General features: G+C 34.7%; 1 protein-coding gene across 2 annotated transcripts in view; it reads right to left on the bottom strand.

Annotated features, from left to right (window-relative positions):
- Positions 1-546: 546 nt before the first annotated feature.
- Positions 547-22,610, bottom strand: part of SLF1 (SMC5-SMC6 complex localization factor 1) — a 34,324-nt gene continuing 12,260 nt past the window's right edge. For both annotated transcript variants that reach the window (XM_036402549.2, XM_036402548.2), the window contains exons 8-18: positions 20,660-20,818; positions 19,930-20,096; positions 18,548-18,685; positions 17,711-17,876; positions 11,187-11,331; positions 8,987-9,132; positions 6,920-7,086; positions 6,323-6,426; positions 4,264-4,356; positions 3,694-3,876; positions 547-1,358 (exon numbers count right to left, since the gene is read on the bottom strand). In XM_036402549.2, coding sequence (XP_036258442.1) covers positions 862-1,358; positions 3,694-3,876; positions 4,264-4,356; positions 6,323-6,426; positions 6,920-7,086; positions 8,987-9,132; positions 11,187-11,331; positions 17,711-17,876; positions 18,548-18,685; positions 19,930-20,096; positions 20,660-20,818 — 1,965 coding nt within the window. In that variant the 3' untranslated portion in view covers positions 547-861. The remainder of the gene's footprint in view (positions 1,359-3,693; positions 3,877-4,263; positions 4,357-6,322; positions 6,427-6,919; positions 7,087-8,986; positions 9,133-11,186; positions 11,332-17,710; positions 17,877-18,547; positions 18,686-19,929; positions 20,097-20,659; positions 20,819-22,610) is intronic.

The following is a 22,610-nucleotide window of genomic DNA, read 5'->3' as shown; positions in this document are numbered from 1 at the left end:
GGATATCCATTCTTAGTTTCAGAGTATGATGTCCAGTATATACTTAAACTCTTGTTCTATCCTTTGTAAATTCCTCTGCCAACATAACTAGATTTCTGCCACTGCTTCCACCTGCATCTTCCTTTGAAGCAGGCCCAGGAGTGATACCAGATCATTACATGCCAGAGTAACGGTTTTATCAAATCACTGCAAGCCAGTACGATTTGGAGTAGAGCCAAGGACAGCCTAAGTTTTGCTGAGGGTGAATTCAGTTCTTCAAAGCATCATTGACCTGGGAAGCAGCAAGTGGTACGCACTGGAATTTTGCAGATCACCCAAATGTCCGAGCCATTCTCCTTCACTTGGCCACTGCACAAATAAATGAGACTACAAGCAACATAGTGCTGATGAGGAACAATGTATGAGCATTCTATCAAAGACATGGGAAATGTTAAATATTCATTCTGTAAATATTTAGTGCCTTCTCTTTTGAATTTTGCAACATGCAATCAATTTACGTAATATAATTTAGTTTTTATTAAGTAAGACAAAAATGGATAGAAGGACTTTGCATTTCTGTATGTTTTTATTTAAAGACATATTTATAACATTAGCTTTATTAAGGAATAACAAAATATGTAGACACAAGCCTTTCCCAGGAAATAAAACAATCAACTGCTTGTTTTAAGTTTAGGGTCACTGCCTCTGAAAACCAAAGAGAAATATGGCACAAGGAACATAAAATAACATTAAAAATACTTGCAAGGCAGTTTAAAAGAGTATAAATGATATAGCACATTCCTAAGATCACACACATCCAGATCTGTCAGGCAAGTAGAAGGTAGCAACACTCAAGATTCAGCCAATGTGGTTGTTTGGAATTTAACTGCTAGAAGGATTTAGGCACTGACATGCTTCTACCATAGTTTCCAGAACTGCTAATAAGGCCTTTGCCTGTTCACCAGGGAAGAATAACATGCCTTCAGATATTTCTTGAAGAAACTGTGGTAGTTTTCCGAAAGTTTCTAGCTCTTTAAAATACATATCTACCAACCAATCTCCAGAAAATGCATTTTTCATCTTAGAAGTATCACAAACCATTACTGGAAGTATATTTGAACAAGCTATTGCTCGCAGAGTTACAGTCAGGGGTGTAGACAAATTATAAAGAGAACAAAAATTAATCAGCATCTTAGTAAATGAAATCAAACACAGTTCTTTCTTCTGATCACAAAAATCTTGTTCTCTGCATTCATAGAAGTTTTCAATGCTCCCTCCTGGATAAACAAGATTCAGAAGTTCTTCCTTTGCTGTGACTGACTCAACGAAATCCAGTGGCAGTTTCTCATGGGAGTTCCTTTGCTCTAGAAGGACTGGCCCTTCAGGAAAAACACAAACATTAACAACAACAGCACATTTTGTGATGAACTGGCAGTTGAACAAGATTTTTGGGTTGCTTACTGCCAGAAGCTCGGTGTTTGTTTAAGTTCCCTTTTTGTACCAAGTTATGTTAATGTAACTGATGACTTATGCATTTGCAACACAAGATAGAACCTTTAGAGACCCTTTGTAACAATTTCTTTACAGTATTGTCTTAACTTGCATTGAGTAGGCAAAAATATAATGTTATTACTTTTGTAAAATTCTATTAAGTACTTTGTAGACTAGGTTATTTACTGACATTGACTTCAAATTAAAGGCATGTTACTATGATGGTCTTTATTTTACTTTTCTGGATGGTGTGGCCAATCTTGCCTTAATGCTGTGCAGCAAAGTAAACTATTGGGGTAGGAATCCAAGCCTTCCCCAGCAACTGAGTTTAAAAATTTGATCTTAACAGATTTCTGAAACACAGAACATAATCACTCTAATAAATAGATTTAAAGTAAGTAAATAGGACATGTTTATTTGTTCAGAACTAGTCTGAACAAATAAATCCTTTTGGTATTTCCTGTTTATTAGTACAAGGGACCTATTAATATTTAAAGAGCTTACACATCTCTTGGGAAGTTTAATAAAGGCTGCATCAGTAAGAAAAAATGAAGGCTGTTAAGATACTACAAGTGTTTTTCAAATAGGAACACATCAGGAATCTTACATAAATTTGTATTACTATGCTAAAGTAATGATACCATATTAACATGAATGCTTCTTCAGAAATACATTTTAATGACAAAAGGTGAACTCCCACATTTCGTTTCAGTAATAGATATTTTAATTTTGCTCAGATTAAAGCTGTATTATTATTGTTGTTATTATTATTACTGATCATTAACTTCTGTGTTCTAAATTATTGAGCTAAATAAATTCACACTGAATAGTTAACATGCTTTCTACCATGGGCTTGTCAGTTACTTGACAGGCCATAACTCAGAATGTGACAAAGGCACACACAGCCTTACACTTGCCAGAAAACCTTGATGAATGCAAGTGCACGTAGAGCTCTTCCCCTACGATAACAAGATCATCCACTACCTGCTCTTCACAACAGCCTAGGAAAAATGCACATCTGTTAGTGCAGTGTGCATTTTTCTGGAAAGCTCCCCTTTTCCAGTTGGGGAGCTGGGCTTACTATAATATTTGCTATTGCATCACTTCAGCTGATTGATCTGAGCCCAGGTATTGGCTTGGTGTGTTAGATGCCAAGGTGACATGGCACAGTAGAGATATAAAACACCTGGGAGCTACAGAACTGAGACTCAGTAAACAGAGACAGAACTGCAGAAGGAAAGTATTGATTATGATCTAGTGCTTGCACAACAGACACAGATACAGCCTTTAGGGGGCAGGAGAAGACTGTAAATACAGAGGGTCATATGGCAAGAATTTATTAAAATTTAGTTTCTCTACCTTAATTAATAGGCTGCCTAAATACACTCTTCTGCCTCATGACTAAGCACAGAATGATTTTTACTGAAAAAATCTGGGTTTGGCACATAAAACACAGTTTACAGTGAGACAGGAGGGCAATGGTACAAATATTTCAAACACTCATTTTAGTAAATTAATTTAAATAAGGAAGAGTTGCTATCCAAGATGATTCTTAGTGTATATTTGGGGTTTTTTTTGAACATGCTAAATTAAATACATTGGTACAGTACATACTTCAGGATACAAATCTAAACAAAAAGTATTGTTTAAAACATTGTGTGCTTGCCTAAGGGGCAAAATACTTTTTTTAGATACTAAGACATCCCTCTCACTATTATCCCTAAACAGCAGTTATCATAATTACAATATCAATTACTTTCTTCAACTAATAGTATTCAGAGACCATCACATCAATTTTCACAAATGCTGAAAAAAATTATGGCGAAATACATGAATATAGAGAGATTTAACCAATCTGGGTTTGTGTTGTGGTAAAAATAGATCAAAACAATAGAAAATACTTAGCCATGATTGGTGACTAGGTAATCTTTATTTTCATTAGTGGAGAATATAGTTGCAATGCATATGGTGTAAAATGCAGGATAAAAACACTAACATATTAGAAAAACGTGGAAATCCTGGTTAATTTTATATTCAGCTGATCAAGGTAAGTGTGAAAATAGTATTATTTTTACTGCAAACAAACCAGCTAGGCTTAAAAGTGTTTTAAAATATTTCATAACTTTGTATTTTAGAAAACGATCAAGAAAAACACTGAGAACTTCATATGGATTCAGAACAGAGAATAATTCCCCTAAACTAGTTTAGCATAAATGCACTCACCCCCATGCTGAAGTAGCAGCTTGCCAATTTCTATATGTCCATTTGACAGTGCATCATGCAAAGGAGTCACCCCATCCACTTGACTGAGCAGGTCTACCTCAGGACAACGCTCCAGAATTTCACGGACACACACTGTGCTACCATGGTTACAGGCTTCATGCAAAGGCGTCCAGCCAGCATAATCTGAATTATAAATCAAGGGAAGTTTTAAAACAGCAGAAGTAGTACTGAAATGTTAATAATGTCATTCATTAGACAGGAAAACACTTTACTTTTTTAGTACTCATTACAGCTGGAATGGCAGCTTGTGATTTCAAAACAAGAAATTCTATTGAAAAACATCTGAAAAAAACCAGCATTTTTAAGAATCAGTAGAAAATGTGATGTTAAAATACACTTCAGTTATAAATTCATCTTACCTTAATGTTTGCTGTAATGTCCTCACTTTGTGTTACTTACAAAAGAAAGAGCTTCAGATTGTATAAATATAAACTTGTTACCAAACAGATACTAATATAGTTCTTTATGTGTCTTAATTTCTTAATTCTGTAGAGAAAATTAATAACTTACCTTTAACGTTAATGTCTATTCCCGGCAAAGAGAGAAGCTGAATCAATCTCTCCACTTTGTTATTTCTGCAAGCTTTATGCAGGGCTGTCTCTCCTACCATGAAAAATTAATAGATTACACTAGACTAGACAAGATAGCAACTAAAGAAAATAATCAAAGGGTCTGGAACTAGGAGACCTGGTTATGTACCAGAAAACTCAATAATGAGTACAATTTTCCTTTATCCTTTTTAAACATCTTAAAAGAAAAAAAACCCCACGGAGCTTCTGTTCCACCAGAGATCCAGCAATGAAATTGTACTGCAAATGGTTTAACACAGGAATTATCTCCCCTCTAGTTCAAGGTTTAAAGCTTCAATCACACTATAAAAGCACCAAGTGATCACAAAACACCAAAAAATACTGGGTTTTGAAGCATAAAACTTTAGAGTGCAGTTGCCCTCCCTTAAATTTATTCATGAACCTACATTAAGATGTACGGTTCTTTTTACACAGCGTTTATAGCTTAATTCAAATGAATGTTTCTGGCTAAGCACAAGTGCCTCTACACAATCGAGTATAAATCAAAACTTCAAATTTTTAGCAGATAGTTTTCTGTTTCTCAATAGACTCTCTGACTTGGCTACAGTAGAGAAGGAGGGGAGAAAGAGGGAAATTAATAATAATACTAATATTAATAATAATAGAATTATTACTAGTAGTAGACCCTGGGGGAATAAGAATCCCAAACCGCAGTACCATGTACAGCTGAAATAAGTGTGAAAAATTAAACAGCAAACAACTGAGAGCTGCTGCTTATGTATGTAAAGACACTACTAGCTTCTGCGCAATAAAAACTTCAGACACATTCTTAATGCTATTTTCTTTTCAATAATTGATTAGCTTTGAACAAGAGCCAGAGGAAAATCCTGATACCAGGTGAAAGATAATGAACCAAACATCTTAGAAATTCAAGATATCTTAGGATAGATCTCTTAGCTTTTAAAGTAAGATTTACATGGAACATTTTGTTATATTAATACCTTTACTATATAAATCTGTCAGCTCCATGCCCATTCTTTCAACAGACGACACTACTTATAATTTCAGCAGGAGAGAACAGAACAAAAAGCAGGATTGGTTTGTTTGGTTCCACTTCCCCCCCTGCCCCCCCCCCCAAGTCTTTCACCTCCCTTTTCTTTGCAGAAATCAGATGTAATAATTCACATCAATTTTACTTGCAAAAGCAATAAAAACAAAGGGAACAAATTTTAAAAATGTATGGTCTGACTCTGTTGCTGAAGTTTTTTTAAACCTTTAAAGGGGGTGAAGTCTTCTTTTGTTTGTGATATAATTCTGTTTTTAATTTTTTGAACAATTCCAGCTTGCTTTTGCCAGTTTTTTTCTCCTGGGTGTCATATTAATAGAGTTGTAGGTAAATTTCTGATGATGAAGATGAAAAAGTAGTTCCAGCAAGCAATTCTGCAGTAAAGCAAGCCTCATGCAAAGTACAATTATTAAACTTGTGTAGTAAATAGGAAGTGAATTAATTACTGCAGTGTTGTTTTATTCCTTAGGTACATGAGTTCCAGTATAGTTAAAACAAAAGCCAAGTGCATTTCATAGTCTGGGCTGAATGCCTGGAAGAAAACAGTCCATATGCTTAAAACAGCTATGTAACATAGCATACTCCTCAGTCTTTGTTCACAAAATGTCTAGGACTCAGAGAGATGAAGACTGAATTATACTTGCAAATCAGAAGACGTTGATCCTATCAAGCACAGGTTGAGGTGGATTAGCAAAGTAAGGCAGGCAAGACTGGAATGAGCTCACACAAACTGTACACTGTATTTAATGTATGGAAGGAGGAGGGTAATGAAGAAAGCAACTTTATTTTACCATATATACAAATTGCTCCTTTTAAACAGACATTGCAAAAGAGAAACGTGGACCATAAGAAAATATTTCTTGGGTATTAGCCATCGTTTTAGTCCAGCATTCATCAGGACAAGTTTTTAAACATGAAACTATAAATTCTAATGACTTTAACCTTCTTAACATAAATTAGATATGTAGAATACCTTTAATATTTCTCTTGTGTACCTCTTCAGCCAAAAGAGAACTTCCTTTGGTGTGTGCAGTCTGGACTTCTGTTTTTGCTCTAAGCTTATTAAAGATTAAGTCACTGAAAAGAAACCAGAGGGGATACATTTAAAATCACTATTTCATAATTAATGTATATGTACTTAATGGCTTTAAATGTGTACATACAGGATACTTAGATTTAGCCATTTCAGCATCATATTGGAAATGTCTTAATTACATAAGTTCTGTGACATTTAATTATAACTGTATTTAAAATAGTAATCAAATAGGATTGTCCACTTTTAAACTTTCTTTAAAGGTAATTCCATGAACAGTGAACTTCTGTATATACCCTATAAATTTAATATTAGGCAAACAAAACTACATCAGTCTGCATATACACTGAAATTGCTGATCAAAGAGAAAAGGGGAAACCCCAGCCAAAAGGTGTTATGGGCTTACAATGGAGCTTTCTGTCAGTTGAAGTAATTTGTAGACAACAAAACAGGTCACATAAAGTTCAAGAAATGTGTCAGGTCAGAAGCTGTCCCCCAAAGCAGAATAAAACTGGTGATGTTATAGGTATTACTTACGGTAGATCAGGCAGCACTTTGACTTGGTTCTGCTTATCGCCATTTAGCATCTGTAATGTCCTTTGAGACTCAGGGCATGGCTGTTGCCCTATTTTCTTTTTCTTTGCTTTGTGTACCTCTGTCTCACGCATCCCTATCTCTCGCAAAGCAGGTGAATAGGAACAGACCTGTTGCAAAAGTAACATTTTATAAATGCAGAAATTTTCTTTGGTTACTCTTGCTGCAAAGCAGTCATCTTTATCCACATGTATCCATCTATACTCTTGATGTATATACGTTTTTTAAAATCTGATCCCTGAATGACTGTACATCTAGATTGTTTCAGTTTGTCTTTTGCATTCCTTTTCAACGTTTTTGTAATTCACTCTTTACATTGGCCTCAGTGAGTGGCTTGTGTCTGAGAAAGAAAATGGGAAGTTCTAGGCCTCTCTCAGGTTTCTGGCAGCTGAGAAAATCTGGATCTCTTTAGCTGGACATAAGACTTGAGTACAGTAAATTGACTTTCATGTATTAAAACAAAGTAGTTACAGACTTCCTGCTCCCAGGGAGCAATTTGGTTAAAGACAGACTCACTCCACTCCTTCATCTCTTCTGAGATGAGGGGCTGGATTAAGTCATTGAGCATGGCAAAGGCAGTAAGCCAGTTATCCCTTAGGTGCTCTCTATTAGGACGGCCTTGGCTGTTGTAGATCTTAGCTTCTTTCCAGTAACACAGAGCTTCAAATCCACTTACACTGGTCATTTTAAAAAGTCATCCAAGTTTCTGCAGTTTGGCAAAAACATAAGAAAAAAAGGCCAGTGAGAGGGATTCATCGAACACTCAACAATTATATTTGAAGAAAGGTATTAAGGAAGGCTTTGAATATTTAGCAGTTCACTGTAGATCTTGCAAGCAATAGACAGTAGGTGAGGAACACCTTACTTGCACCTTCACTGCATATTTACCACCAGGGAGCTGTTGAACTCAGAGAAAAGCCAAGCAGATAAGATGCTGTATGAGAAGAACTGGAAAAACTGCTAATTTTTTACTGTATGGAATGAGAAAGAAGGCTTAGTCATACTAAGGAAAACAACAAAAATCATATACACTTGTTTCAAGCACTATAACAGTATTTAAGTAGTTGCAGAGAGTGATCAGTAGTCATGGTGATACTGAAAGTAGCAATTCTGCTCTGTATGTGGCAATATACATCAAATATTAGTATGCAGTTGGTTTATGATAAGAATTCTGACAGCTTTTTATTCAACCTCTGTTTAAATGTGCTGCATTAAGAAATAATGACCTCTCTTCACAATAAATTCCTGCAACATTTAGGAAAACTTATGTATGGGAAATGTACAAATGTACGTATTTGGTTTTTTGTGACTCTACCTGTAGAGTAATAGAACACAGACAAACAGCTATGGATTCCATATTCTGTTTAGTCATTAGTATTAAGATTACTGAAATGAGACTCTAAATTAGGGCATGACATTACCATGTGATTGCCCTGATTTGCCTGCATCCTGCCAGCAGTCATGAATTTCTTCTGCAGCTCTTAACATGTTTTTCCTCACCAACTATCACAAATTGTGATTTGAAGGCAGGCTAAGGTTTGTGAGTAGGAGAAAATTTCTAAGAGGAGAATTTCATGGGAATACAACTGAGAAAATCTTCAATGTAACAAATGCCTGGACCTATCTCTTCAAAAACCCTGAAGGAAAAGGTAGCTGAGAAAAATCACACTATATTTGGCATTCTCCTTAAGTACAAATGTAACACTGCAATCATTATATATCAGGGATTATTTTTAAAAGCTTTCACTGTTGTTGCATTTTTTCACTTTCATGATAACTGCACGTAAACAGATACCAGGTATGACAAATTCTCTGGCAAGAAAAATCTTACGATTGTTCTGGACCCAGATCTCAGGCAAAGGGAAATTTAAATGTATGGAACACATGGAAAGACAATGCAGGCAACAAGCATGACCTTAGACCACAAGGAAAAGATATATTTCAAGAATTTTATGAATCAAATTACTTGTAAAATACTGAAGTGTGATAAATTTTTAAGGAGTTACTTACTATTTTCTGAAGAGAAAGAGGTTCTGTAGAAACAGTAATATTCCTCTGTAAACACATTTGTTTGAAAATTGCTTCTGCAACAAACAGTTGAAGCCAGTCGGATGGTATGGCACAAAGAAACATTTTTAATTGACATACAGAAAAATCTGGATGAAAGCAATTGGAGAAAAATAAGTAAACCTAAAAATGAAAATACAGAAATCTACATACCTAGTTATCTAGAAGATAGATCTTCCAAGCTTTTTGCTCCTATTGCAGATTCAGAAGCTTATTCTCCTCAAGAATTACTAAAATTCTTCACATGAAAATAGATTTTAACCATCATCTGGTAAGATGACAAGATACTGAGACAATGTTAAACGTATTTTAGAAGACAAAGCATCACATTTTGTGTGAAACTTTTAAAAATGCTCTTAATACAATGTTATAAACATTATGCCTTTATTTTGAGAATATTTTTTTTTTGTGAAGTTCTACAAGTGATCACCTTCTAAAACTTGAAGAGACACAAATTCAGGTAAGAGTTATAACACATGAACAAGAAATCTGCCAATAATGCAGGTGACCTACAAGTTCTACATTAAAAGTTACCAGAAGCAAACTGCAACCCCATTCAAATGTACCGAATAGCTTATACTGTTTAAAACAATGCCCCACAGAGTGGCAGAGAAACTTACAAATCCATACAACATATATCAGTATGTATCAGGCATATGTCTAACCTACCGCTGTTTTGGAAAAGAAGACAAAGACTGATTTTTTTCTTACAGTGGTAAGAATTTGTATTTTGATTCTAAGAAAATAATTTTGTCAAAATAACAACTGAAATGGTTGGAAAGTAAGACCTGCAGTGAGGAAGGAAATCTTTACTGTATTGGGGGAATCTTCGGTTCTGCTGAGAAGTGCTCATAAATTAGCTGATCTGTAGACTCAATCAAAAGAGAAACCCAAGTCTGAGAATACAGATGTTTGCTACTGTAAGTATAACTGAATTTAGAAAAACTCGCAATAATTTTGCTTTGAGTGCTATGGATTGTACCAAGTGGCACAGGTCAAATAACCTCTATAAACAGACTGAATCCTATTCTTGTTTTCCCTTTTGTATACAGGAAATTAATAAAGTCTTACAGAAATACTTATCCAAGATTGTACTATTATATGAGGGCTACAAAATCCATTGAAGTGGTACATATTAAAAGCTCCACTAATTTAAACACCATAAAGTTTGAACTGAATTGGTCTTCTAAGAACTAAGTCAGCCTATAAAAGTTCTCATAATTTGCTTTCTGTAAAACTGGAGTGAAACAAATTGTCCAGAGATTAAAATTTTAGTGTAATTTCTTTTCATTATGGTTCTTCCCGAGTGTCCAGGTAGAAGGCAGATACAATTTAAAAGAAGCTTACATATACCTGTTACCACATAAAATGATGATTGGAAAAGGAGTCAGGGGAAGCTTTGGTGGGAATTAATTTTGAAAATTAAATTAAAATAATTCAATACTTTCTTGAGATAATTTTGTCTTGCAAGTTCCTCAATTCCTTGCGGCTAAAAGTACAGATACTTCAACTGACATTCCATGTTAAATGATAATGGTTATTTGAGTCATGATGTTTCTGCTTACCTAGTCTATTTAATGAGGAGGAACTACAGTAATTCATGAGACTCAATGGAATTTTCTCCCATTCCCTCCATTAAGTCCAAAGAATTGGAAGGAGACATTGAAAAGTTTCATTTGAAGTTGTAGGAGTCAAACAGTTCACTGTAGGTTTTAGACTTATGACTGAAGTGTCTTTAGCAAGCTATTCATTTTCTGGAGTGATATAATTTGCTGAGCTAAGATTGCTTGTCTGATTTTAAGTTTTATTATGATATGCTTAAACTTCTCCTAAACTGACAAGAGAGCTCCAAAGACTCTTTTTCTTCCTCAGACTGTGTGGTCTTGCTTTCACATCAACATTTAGACATTTATTTAGAGGGATTTTAATAAGAAAACCTGTTCTATTTGATCTTTGCTTGACGCCGACAGACAGATACAAAATAAAATGGTTTCCTGCATATGTACACATCGTATTTTGTACACACATGTTTTGCACAGCTGCAAAACAGGGTTAAAAAACAATTTGAAACTATAAACCAAGGATTTTAATTAGGACTTAGTATCTGATTAGAACAATTTTGAGAGGCCTTGCAAACACTCACCATCACATGAAATGGCAAGGTAATGCGCCAAATCAGGCACCTGATGAAACACATTTCTGTCCATAAGCAAACCCGAGATGATCCAGTAGTCCACCACAGTTCCAAGAATTGCATTTAATAGACCAGCAACTTCACTTCTGAAAGCCTAAATGGAAAAAAGTATAGGTGTATCTACTGATCTGTAATATATAAAAAATTCAGACTGATAATATATTACATAGTGGAATATTATTTCTACTATGTAGTATAATATTATTTCTACTATAGTAGATAATATTTCTACATAATAGAAATAACATAGAAAACTTCTTTAGATAAAAGCTCACTCTGCTGCCAGGTCACTCCTTCATTGGCCCTTCTTCTGCTCAAAAGCTAACTATTGCAGCCAGATCACCAATTAGTGTCACTGATGCCATATCAGTTAGGATTTGGCACTGGAGAAAAACAGGTTCTATGAAATCATCTACAAGTATACGTAAAATGGTGGCAAAACTTACAATTGCAATATGATTTCTTTTTAAATTAGATTTTGTTTAACCATAAGATTGCAAGTACTGCACATATTCCACGGAACCTTGTGTTTAATTTGACAATTGCAAGGATCTTTTTCTACCTGCTCTATTAGCATTACCTTTTTCTGAAGATTCCATCATGAAATAAAGCTCTTTTTGTGACTATGTATGTCTGTGCCAAAAGGGAAAAGGATGCAAAGTGTTAGCTTCCTCCACAGAAGAAATTTTGGCAGTCACTTTGCAAAAGGAAACTTTCTTCAGCTACCAAAAAATTCAGTAAGATGAGCAGCTGCAAATTTAGGAAAAAAGCCATCCTTCTGAATATTAGCCATACAATTTTCTACCTTGAACAGGCAGACGCACACACGCACGCACAGAAAAACCCCCAAAAAAACAGAGAGAGAGAAGGAGAGAGAGAGAGAGAGAGAGAGAGAGAGAGAGAGGGAGACACAGAGAGAGAGAGAGGGAGACAGAGACTATATCTATATATATGTATCCTTATGCGTCCCTTCCAGCTCAGCTTATTCAGTGATCCTGTGAAAATGGTCATAAACAAGTAAAGAAAGCTGAAGTGTATTTTCTTCAAGAGGCATCAAGACAATACATGGGAATTTAGGTATCCAGACACCTCACTGAGATAGATGAATGCATTTTTCACCCACATGAGAATTTAATCAATACTGGTCAGGTAAAGCAGTGTTTCTAATGCTTGAGTTAGTCTTTGCAAGGTCACATCTATCTACATACCTTTCTGAGCCATAGTAGAAATACTTTATAAAGTTACTCTGAGATAAGTTATTCCTCTGATCACATGTACCACCAGATGTTTTGAAAGCACAGCTTGGAAGAACACAGGCACCACAGTAGGAATGATATGGGCTCTACCAGAGATTTACTGTTACACTAGAGCACCAGTTGACATATGGCATCTTGTGAAAGAAAATGAGTACCTGAAACTGGACAATTCTGGGTAAGAGACAAGCCAGACTTAATGGGTACACACTACAGTCAATGATTTGTCTGATACTCCTTTGAGAACAAAGTATGTTCAAGGTTGGTTTAAAATAATTTACTAGGATTCCTTAAGAGCTGAAAAGCACCAAAACTAGTTTGAGCCTCAATATATCAAACAGACGTACATATGAACAATGGAGATGGTGACATAGATAATAATAAAAACATTATAAAGCAATTTGTTGAAAACTACACAAATACTGTCCCTACAGTTAACAGTTACTTGTCACTCAAAAGAAATGAACACAACTACAAATAAACACGGTGTGGGGTGAAAGCATAATCTCCATCACTCAGGATTTTTAAGAACTAGCCAGACAAAGTTTGTAACGAATGTCATCTCCAAGACTGCTTCCAGGCCTACTTCCTCCCACTTTCTTAAACTCTACTTGATTTGGTTTGCCCTTTCCTTTATTATGTTATAATACTTTAATATAGATGAACTGTGAAATCTCATAATGAAAAAAACCGAGAACACAGATATGGCATGTCAAAAACCTGAAAGTATAATTTTTAAACTAAAGTTTAAATATTTAAAAAGGTGCATTTGCACTATCTTCTGAGGATTCGGGAACAGAAGCTGAAGAATAATTTAAAATATCTGAAATGCATTTAAATTTCCCTTAAGTATGTATATCTCTTTATCACTGGACCCCAAAGCGAAATACTGGGTGAATAATATAATTCCACCAATAGTTCTTTACTGGGAATAAATTTCACAAATACAGTAAATAAGCACTATTTTAACAAAAGTTAAGTGACAGGATCAAGGACATATAGATGTAATCTGAGATAGATAGGGATGTCAAGCACAAGTATTTACATTCTCTTTATGGTTTCTAAATCACTAACTTAACTAATTCCTTTATGAAATACGTTTAAGAAAAAGGTTGGGGGTGAAAGCAGACATTGAGAGAACAGACTGAAATAATGACTGTTAATACTGCAAGTATTAATTATAGTATAATTTTCACAGTCAGATATATAGTGAATATTAAATGCAGCTGGTACTCTAGCTGCATCTACATTTGCCCAGCCAAGTCTCTCTGCATGCTGACAAGATAAGCCAGATACTGCCAACTAGTGTAGGCTTGGTTGGCATTTTTGTAAAAGAACAGTAGGACAAACCAAGAGCTTCTCCTCAGTATTTAAAATAAATGGTTCAATGCTACAAATGAGAGAGAGGGAAATTGGTCTAATTTCCTCAAAGGACCATAAGTTCTAAAAATGTTTAAATGTTAACATGTTAGAAGTATTTTCAATTTCAACCACAAAACAATAAACAGTAATGAAAACATATGCAATATTAAAAAAAAGAAAAAAAAAAAAACCCAAGCATTTCCATTAAACTTGGAATTTGCTACCATGTATGACAGTGCCAAGACCTCTTTTTCCCCACTCTGCTCCTACAATAAGAAGCTGGGAGGGGCATCAGCCGAGATAGATGACCCAAAATGACCAAAGGCCTTCTTAACATTGTGCTCAGCAGTAAAAGCTGGGTTAAGGAGGAAGGGAGAATGTCTGAAGTGATGGTGTTTGCTTTGCCTAGCAAATGCCATGTCTCATGAAGCCCTGCTTTCCAGAAAGTGACTGAACATCTGCCTGCTGATGGGAAGCACTGAATGGAATCCTTATTTTGCTTTGCTGGTGGTTAAGTATTTGTTTCACTTATTAAACTGTCTTTATATAATGTCATGCATTTTTTAATTTGTCCTTCTGACTCTCTCCTTTAACCCAATGCAGGGTGGGGACTTACCTGCCAGCTGAGATTGACCCACTACACCATGTACAGCTAATTAAGTCATATGCAGTGAAACCTCTTTTCAAAATTCTCTTCCTTGTTCTTATTGTTGAAAATCAAAGCTATCTCACTAAGAAAAGCATAGAAGTGGGAAGAAGCTATTGACTGTGTTAGCATACAAAGGTCACATCACTTCAACTGATATCTGTTAGCTTAGCAAATGCAATTCCTACATTGCGGTTCCATTTAATGCTTTGTCAAGTCAAATACAGTGCTACGGTGGCAGAAGTTTCACAGTGTGTTTTTACACATAAAAGTTCTTATAGGAAAATTAATTTTAACTTTTTTACTTTGAATTACTGAGTTATTTTAGAACTCTAAAGAAGAGGGTTTTTTTCATGTGCTGTAAATGTAGTACTCCACAAATGCCTAAAACATACTTCCAAAAAAACTACTGCAAGTGACAGACCAGAAAGACATTTGGTTCTACACCACACAAATTTATACTATGCGACTAAAAACCTGAATGAATGCCTTTGTCACCTCTTTGTCAGGCTATGTAAGACAGGTTTTTTTAAAAAATCCCCACCACTATTTTCAGGGATGAAAAGCATTTCTGATACCATCTGTGACATTGTGAAAAACCATGCAATAGCTCAATGCAACTAGAAGTGTTATAAGCAATATACACATTCCTTGGTAAATTCTAAAACTGAATTAAGAAATTTGATTCAAGGAACTTTGACCAGAAGCTCCCCCATCAAACCTGTTTAAGTAATATAACAAAGAATATATGTTAGTACATTTTAGAATTATATTCAAAATTGATTTGATGAGCTCAAATAATAGGAAATCTTTTAGGTTCTTTGGCAGCACCTTTTTAACTACAAGAATAGTGCATCAATATTATTCCACCATGTTGTCCAAACAGGTTAACCCAGTGATCAGTGAGGACATCCAATTTCCTGTCACTATTTTTATTTTGCTACTTCTAAAATCCAGCATATTCTATCTAACTCCAGAAAACAAATGCCCTCAACTTTATGCTTTGTTTTTCACTTTTTTTGGACTGCTCTTTTTACATGGTATGTTTACACACATACATAGTTTTGCAGCAACTAAGCGCTAGAAGAGAGGAAACATACACAAATATTTTCCCTGCACTCCAGCACTCTTTGTTGCAACCTCTTTGAATCACAAAAAGAGAGAATCAGATTCTAAAAAGCTAAGAAAATTAATAACTGCTCACTTTTACCTGTTAGAAAATATTATATTAGATACGTTCAAAGAAAGAATTTAGTTAAAATTATTCATCTGTTTCTACTTATAGATATTTTCCCTGAGGAACTGTATGGAAGTTTGGTATATCACAACATGGAAGTTTGTTTCTTCCCACAAGCTAACACACTTAGGTGCACTGAAAAATATGGTCTGTCACCCCTTTGCAATGTGCTACAAACCACATACAGAGAGTAACAATATCCAAAATAATTTCTTTCATTTAGGTTTCTGAAGGCCCTACATGCCTCTTCTCTAGGTGTTACCTCTTAAACAAACAGTTTTTAAAAAACAAAACTGGTAACAATTACTCACACCCTCAAACTGAAGACAGGAAGGACAATTTTGCACCCTGTATACTACCTCTAATGACATGGAAATACTGTGTGTATTTATCTATGTATCTATGAAATTGCCAAAAATGCAATGGGAAAGAAAGTGCAATAGATAAATAAATATGAGGAACAAAGCAGGTAGAAAAAACATAATACACAACTGATATTATGAGGCAACAAGCTGCTTTTTAAGGCTAGAATTCATCTGTGTAGGATAGTTTACACTACAGTGCATAAGATCAAAGTAAGAAAGCAACTGACATCCAGGATTTGTGCTGAAACAACAATTCTGATATATATGTATTTAGAACAAATAGAATCTAAACAAGAGGCAGATCTCTGTGGTTTATGTTGTGTGTGGGGATTAAGCTTATTTTTCATATATGTTGTACAGTCTGACAGAAGTGATTATTCTGCCAATGCAAAAAAAGGTTTATGAGAAAGGCATGGCTTACAGTGCTGGAACCTGTAAAAGGAAGGCATAGAAGAAAAAACTAAATGGTACCTACACTTAAACTGCAGATTCAAAACCAGGAAAAATATGAAAGCAGTGTCATTTTCCAAAGAAACAGAATGGCTACTGACACCAACTGCATGTAAGCCTGCTTGCTGCTCACTACCTTTGAAAAGATAGTTTGCTTAAATATAAATATGGGTATAGAAGCCTGATTTTAGGCACTTTTTAAATATCTTGACCGAGGATAAAAAGCAGCACTGTTTCACAATGTCTTGCTTTGATAGCCCTCAAAAAAGGTAGGAGGTCTGGCTAGGTAAGATGATTGAAGCTCTCATTATGTTTAATCTTTTTGCTTTCATAGCATAATGAATAACTACTTGGTATTATATTGAAAGTGCTTTTTTCTCCCTGAAATACTTGATTTTCTATTGTTCTGTTACTGTATGGAAAAAGTGAATGGAGTACCTATTTATTCTGTGCTCTCACAATAATTTAAAAGAGAATGCAGAGACAGCAGTTAGGTTTTATTTTATGTGAGAATCTAGAAGCCAAAGATGTTTTACAAGGCCTCTTGCTTCTGAAAAGAAATAGGTGGTATAGAGGACACTTAGTATCTTTCAGGTCAACGTCCTGCTGGTCAGCAGGTCACAGAATAGCAATTAAGTTGCTTCAATTCCATTTTTATTTTAAGTCCTAGGAAATACTCCAAATGAAACTAAAAGACTTAGGAAGAGAACGAGGGCATTCTATTACAGTAAAACAATGCATACCTAGCAAACAACAACAACAAAAATGTATTCGTTTTTTTAGGTTTCTCTTTCAAATGTTTCTGAATCCTGTCACTCTAAAATAAGATAATCATTTCTTTCACTACACCATATTGTTTGAGAGAACAAGCTGGTGTCTGTAATAACTACAGTAATACCTGCTGGTAAGGGCATGTGAACATCTGAATGTAGCCAACAAGCTACTCAGGACTCGTTTCTTCTCTACATATCTATATAAGAAACTTATGGATCAATTCATTTCTTTAGTGGAGCAAAAACCAGCACGCTTCACAACAAAAGGCCGCTATAACAAGCAGCTGTTATACTTACATATAATTCCTCACAAAAGAATGAACAAAGGGACACCTTTAAAAATATATGTCAGTCTTCATTATTTCGAAGTATAAAATTCACACTCACATCATTTTTTCCACTTAATTCTCTATGGGAAAATATGACCCAATCTGCTAGAATATTTATGTGTTTGGTAAAAAGCACTGCGGTTCCACTTTCATGCAAGAATGTCTTCAGAAGAACTGTCTGTGGCAAGGCTTGTTGATGCTGTGAATTCGTTCCTTCAACCAAACTGAAAAAAAACAAAGTGAAAAAACCTAAAGCTTTATGCCACTTTGATTATTACAGTTACCAGACAGAAACCTTGTCTTCACTTAAAATACACACAAATTTGGCAATTTTTACCTATGGAAGGATCAGATAGAATTTCTGATGCAGTGTAAGTACAATGATGATGACTATTACTACTATTATTAGACCTGGGGAATTCTAATACTGTGCCACTATTTCCATAAAATAAAGGCCACCATTTCTATAGAAATGCAAAGCAAAACCTAGACTTCTTTTCTACTTCATAAACCAAAGAAAGGTAATAGTCTCCCAAAGATAATAGAGAGATAATAGTTATTGAATTTTTAAAAAAATCAAACATATACATCACTACATTCAAAATGCTGCTTGTCTACCTTAAAGAATGAATAGCAAAGTACTGCAAATCTAGAAGTATCACCTTATGAGCAAAATTAAATGTGTCCTGGAATAACAAGCTGGAAAAAGAAAGATGTCTTAAAACATGATTATGAAAAAACCTATGAATTTACAATTAAACAACCTAAGAATTGAGAAATATAAATAGAATTGCTAAACTGCTTTCTAGAACAGTATCTTATCACGGATATATACAAATCAGGATACAAGCTGCTGTAAATAAAGAAGTGCATGTATTATTTCTATAAATCCCACCTTTTTGTCAGAAACTCTACTTCGCCTTTTACTAAATCAAAGAAAAACTTCAATAATGTTTTATGAACTATCCTCAGTTCATCTTCTGTCCCTGAAACTGTGACCGTATGACAAAATGTTTCACAATAAAGACAAGACCTGAAAAATAAAAAATGAAAAATTCCATTTGTATGACAGAAATAACAGATAACCTATTGGCAAAAAAGTCAGCTTTGAATCCGGTCTGCTTTGACAAGGATATAGTTTGTCCCCAGTAACAGACAACATTTTAAAGCCTAATTTTCTAGTTTTAAAGCTTTTTTCAAAAGGAAAAAAAAAACCAACATGTTTGTGACTGAGCTTCTGTGTTCCAGATGAAGATTTTGTATTATAGTGTAAACAAAATAATTTAATTGGATTTCATTTTTCTGTTTCTACTTGAGATATTGTACAATTACTATATTAAACATAACTTATTTAAAATTCTTTAAAATATAAGATAATTTTGGAGTATTTTGTAGACATGGTAACATCCTACAAACTTCTGTTCAGATAATAGTTCATACATACTACTTGACAGGACTACAGATTGTCAAACATGATGCAGATAATTCTGAAGTAACATGCAAACATAATTTTTGTCTAGAATTTTGAGTACTAGAACCACGTATACAACTCCTGGGTATTCCCATTCTCTAGGAAGTACTAAAAGACAAAATACTTTGTCTAAAAGACAAATTCTCTTTCATGTTTTTCAAAATATGCTTACAATCACACACATTCACACATCTGTAATCATAGTTGTATCAAAGTATTTAAATATCACTTGAAGTTTTATCACAACCACTCAAGAAGAGCTGTAGTTTCTTTTCCAAATGAAGAATTAATTTCTGTTGACGCAAATTACAAAAAATAAGTTCTCAAGATAAAGCAGAGACTAACTATCCAAATTTGTCTTTGTAGATGTAGACAAGATAAGATCAGACATCTTCAAAAAGATGGTGAAGGTTATGTTTAAAATCAAAATACAACATGAAACTTCACATTTGGTAAGATAAGCCTTGAGTTTGCTTTGTAACTGCAGATATATGTGTGTGTGTGTCTATGTTTATATGTATATACACAACAACAGCAAGAGTACACAGATTACTATACTCTGTAAAGAGCGTAAGAAATAATTTAAAAAAAACTAGTAAAGCTAAGAAAATGTACTTATTTTTCTTTCAAAAAATTTCATCTGCCTGTGATGTAATATGAAGTGAAATGACCAAATCTGTTAAAATTCTAGACTTGTTCTGTTGTAAAACAGCACTTCTTTGCAATAGAATGCTAACTCTCCTCTGCTGTCTTTGGGTTTGGAGTAACATAACTATTGCATTTGGTACCTCATTAATCTTCCTTACCTTACAAGTATCTCTATCAAGGACCATGTGCCTTTCTTACAGATAGGACACTGAAGAAGATCTAAATAATACTTCAACATCAATGGGGACTTCCAGGGAGGTTCACAATGAAGAGCAAGGTAAAAAACATGACAAAGTTTGGCAAAAAATATTGTATCCGTGTTTCCCTGTAAAAAATGAGAAAATAATATTGGCTCCAGACCAGCCAAAGATCTGTATCTATATTCACTAACAGTTAATTTATTTTCTTTAATCTTTACAATCTCAAGTGACCAAATTTAATCACTAATGTAACACGCAATTTAATGCACAACTCCAAGGAGAAAAATACATAGTTAAATTTAAAAAGACTAGGGAAGAGAAAAAGGAGAACTTGCTCTAGTGTGATATGCCAGTTGAATGCACCACTGTTTAGAGCAAACCTTGCTCTCAATCAATCTCTCTATCCGTAGCGTACCAGCATAGTGCTGTTTCTTAAAGTAACAAAAAATATTTCTGGCCAACCCTTCCACAATATTTAGAGCATTACATTCATTTGGCTTGCAAATAAATACTAATTTGAAAAAACTCTTTTTTAAATCCTTTCTTATTTTTACAAACACATTGATGAGCACAAAAAGAAGGGTGAATGGATCACTAAGAACTTCTAAATACTACGTCAGAAGCAAAGATCATAATACTTTCATTTATTTCTTTTATTTTTAATACTACTTTAGTCTTCATCTCTCACCAATAGGACATATTCCAGAAGAGGATGAAGAAGTTGCACAGGAGGTGCACTGTACATTTGGCCTGCAGCAAGTTCTGTGACTACATCATGAAGTAAGTCCTCTTCCACTAGTCCTTGAAGTATAGACCAAGTGCCCCTGGACCAGCCAGTACTTTTAACCTAGAAATGAGAGATCATTGTAAAAAAAAAAAAAAAAAAAAAAAATCTTAAATTAAAAAAAACCCTTTAACCAACCAAGTTAATTAACACAGGATATCCCTAATTAAAATGTTGGTATTATATATCCTGGTTCCTGACAGGACAGAATTTATTCTTGCAGTAGCCACAGGGGATGTGACTAAGACATGGAGGTCATTCTATACCACCTTACATCCCTGCCAGGGCAGGGGGAAAGGGACTCTTTATTTCCAAGCAGAAGGGGTCCTTCCAGTCAAGAAGATCTTAATGGCACAGGACTTCCATCTTATACTCTGCCACACATGACAGCAAAACTCTTAAGAGCCTTCAGAGAACCGAGACAGATGCAATAGCTTCCATGAGATGCTGTATTTGCTCTGCAATTTCCCTGTTACTATCTGTACTTTCAGCTCTCCAAAGATCACGAATTAATGACACTAATGAGCTACTGAAGGTCGCAGGTACATTGCTATTTACATCTTTCCTCTAGTTCAGACTCAAGCCAAAGCTGATGCCCAAGCCAGTTGCAACTGTATTGCTGAGTGAAGCACAGCTTTCTTCTGCCAGGTAACTACTCTTTTGAAATACAGCTTTTTTGTCTGACCACACAGCCTGAGGCTCCGGTAAACTCAAATTTCTCCTAATTCTGAGATAAGATTCACAGCTGAGAAAAGCAGGGTCAGACTGATTGGGCTGCTGGGAATTAAAGAGTTACATAAATTTATTGTTGCTTTAATCTCTGGTAACTTGTAGATTTTATGATCTCTGCCAAAAATCCTGTCTCCTAGTGTGCATTAATAGAATAGTTCAGATAGAATTGTTATAAGAGCATTGAGTCTAACTATTAACAGCACTACCAAGCCCAGCACTAAACCATGTCCTTAAGTGCCACTTGTACTCATCTTCTAAATCCCTTCAGGGATGATGACTCCATTACTGCTCTGGGAAGCCTTTTCCAGAGCTGGACAACCCTTTGCAGGGAGAAATTTTCCTACTATCCAATCTAAATATCTTACCAATTGTTTTAATATTAGTTTATATTTCCAGTTGTGGATGTGAAGTCTAAAGAATATACTGCTATTAGATAGCTACCAAAAATGTTCCAGTAATAAGATAAAAAACACTAGGAGCTCTGTTAAAACATGAAAAAAATTCAGAAAGAAATTATAATCATGGTTAAATCACAGCTAAAATCTCAGTGAATGAATTCCACTTTAGCATTAGATATTTAGTGTCTTGCAAATGTCTCGTATCTCAGGTTCCTAATGTAAGCCATTTTTACATTAACAATAAATAAAGCTGCTCATGTAGACAATTTTCTTTTAATCAAGTCTTTGTGTATCTGGTGTTTGCAACTTACATTTATTTCAATCTTCTCATTCATATATTAACTATTAAAATCTCCGCTAAAATTTCCTTTGGAAATAAAGGTTGCATTCATACTTTTGTAATGTTAATTACATGCAAACAGCACATGTAAAGAGCAATTGTGAACTGTTTAGTGACAGTCAAAGAAGAACTTCTCTGCCACCTGGATTTAGGATGTAAGACTGTATATTGGGTGTGTACAAGCATGTTACCACTGACCTTCACCTGGTGATCACACCAGGATCCAGCTTTATATATTGTGATTGAAACTTTTATTTACTGAAAATTCTGTACTAGAAGAAACAGTAGCATTGATGCATTATTTTAAAAATACACTGAAATAAAGATGTTTTGGGAAGACTGTGGTACATTTTGCATAGCATTCAAGTCAAAGAGAAACTAGAGA

This window comes from Molothrus ater, chromosome Z (genome assembly GCF_012460135.2).
Source record: "Molothrus ater isolate BHLD 08-10-18 breed brown headed cowbird chromosome Z, BPBGC_Mater_1.1, whole genome shotgun sequence".
Lineage (NCBI taxonomy): Eukaryota > Metazoa > Chordata > Aves > Passeriformes > Icteridae > Molothrus > Molothrus ater.
The sequence above is the reverse complement of the archived record's forward strand: the minus strand, read 5'-3'. Positions and strand labels throughout refer to the sequence as shown.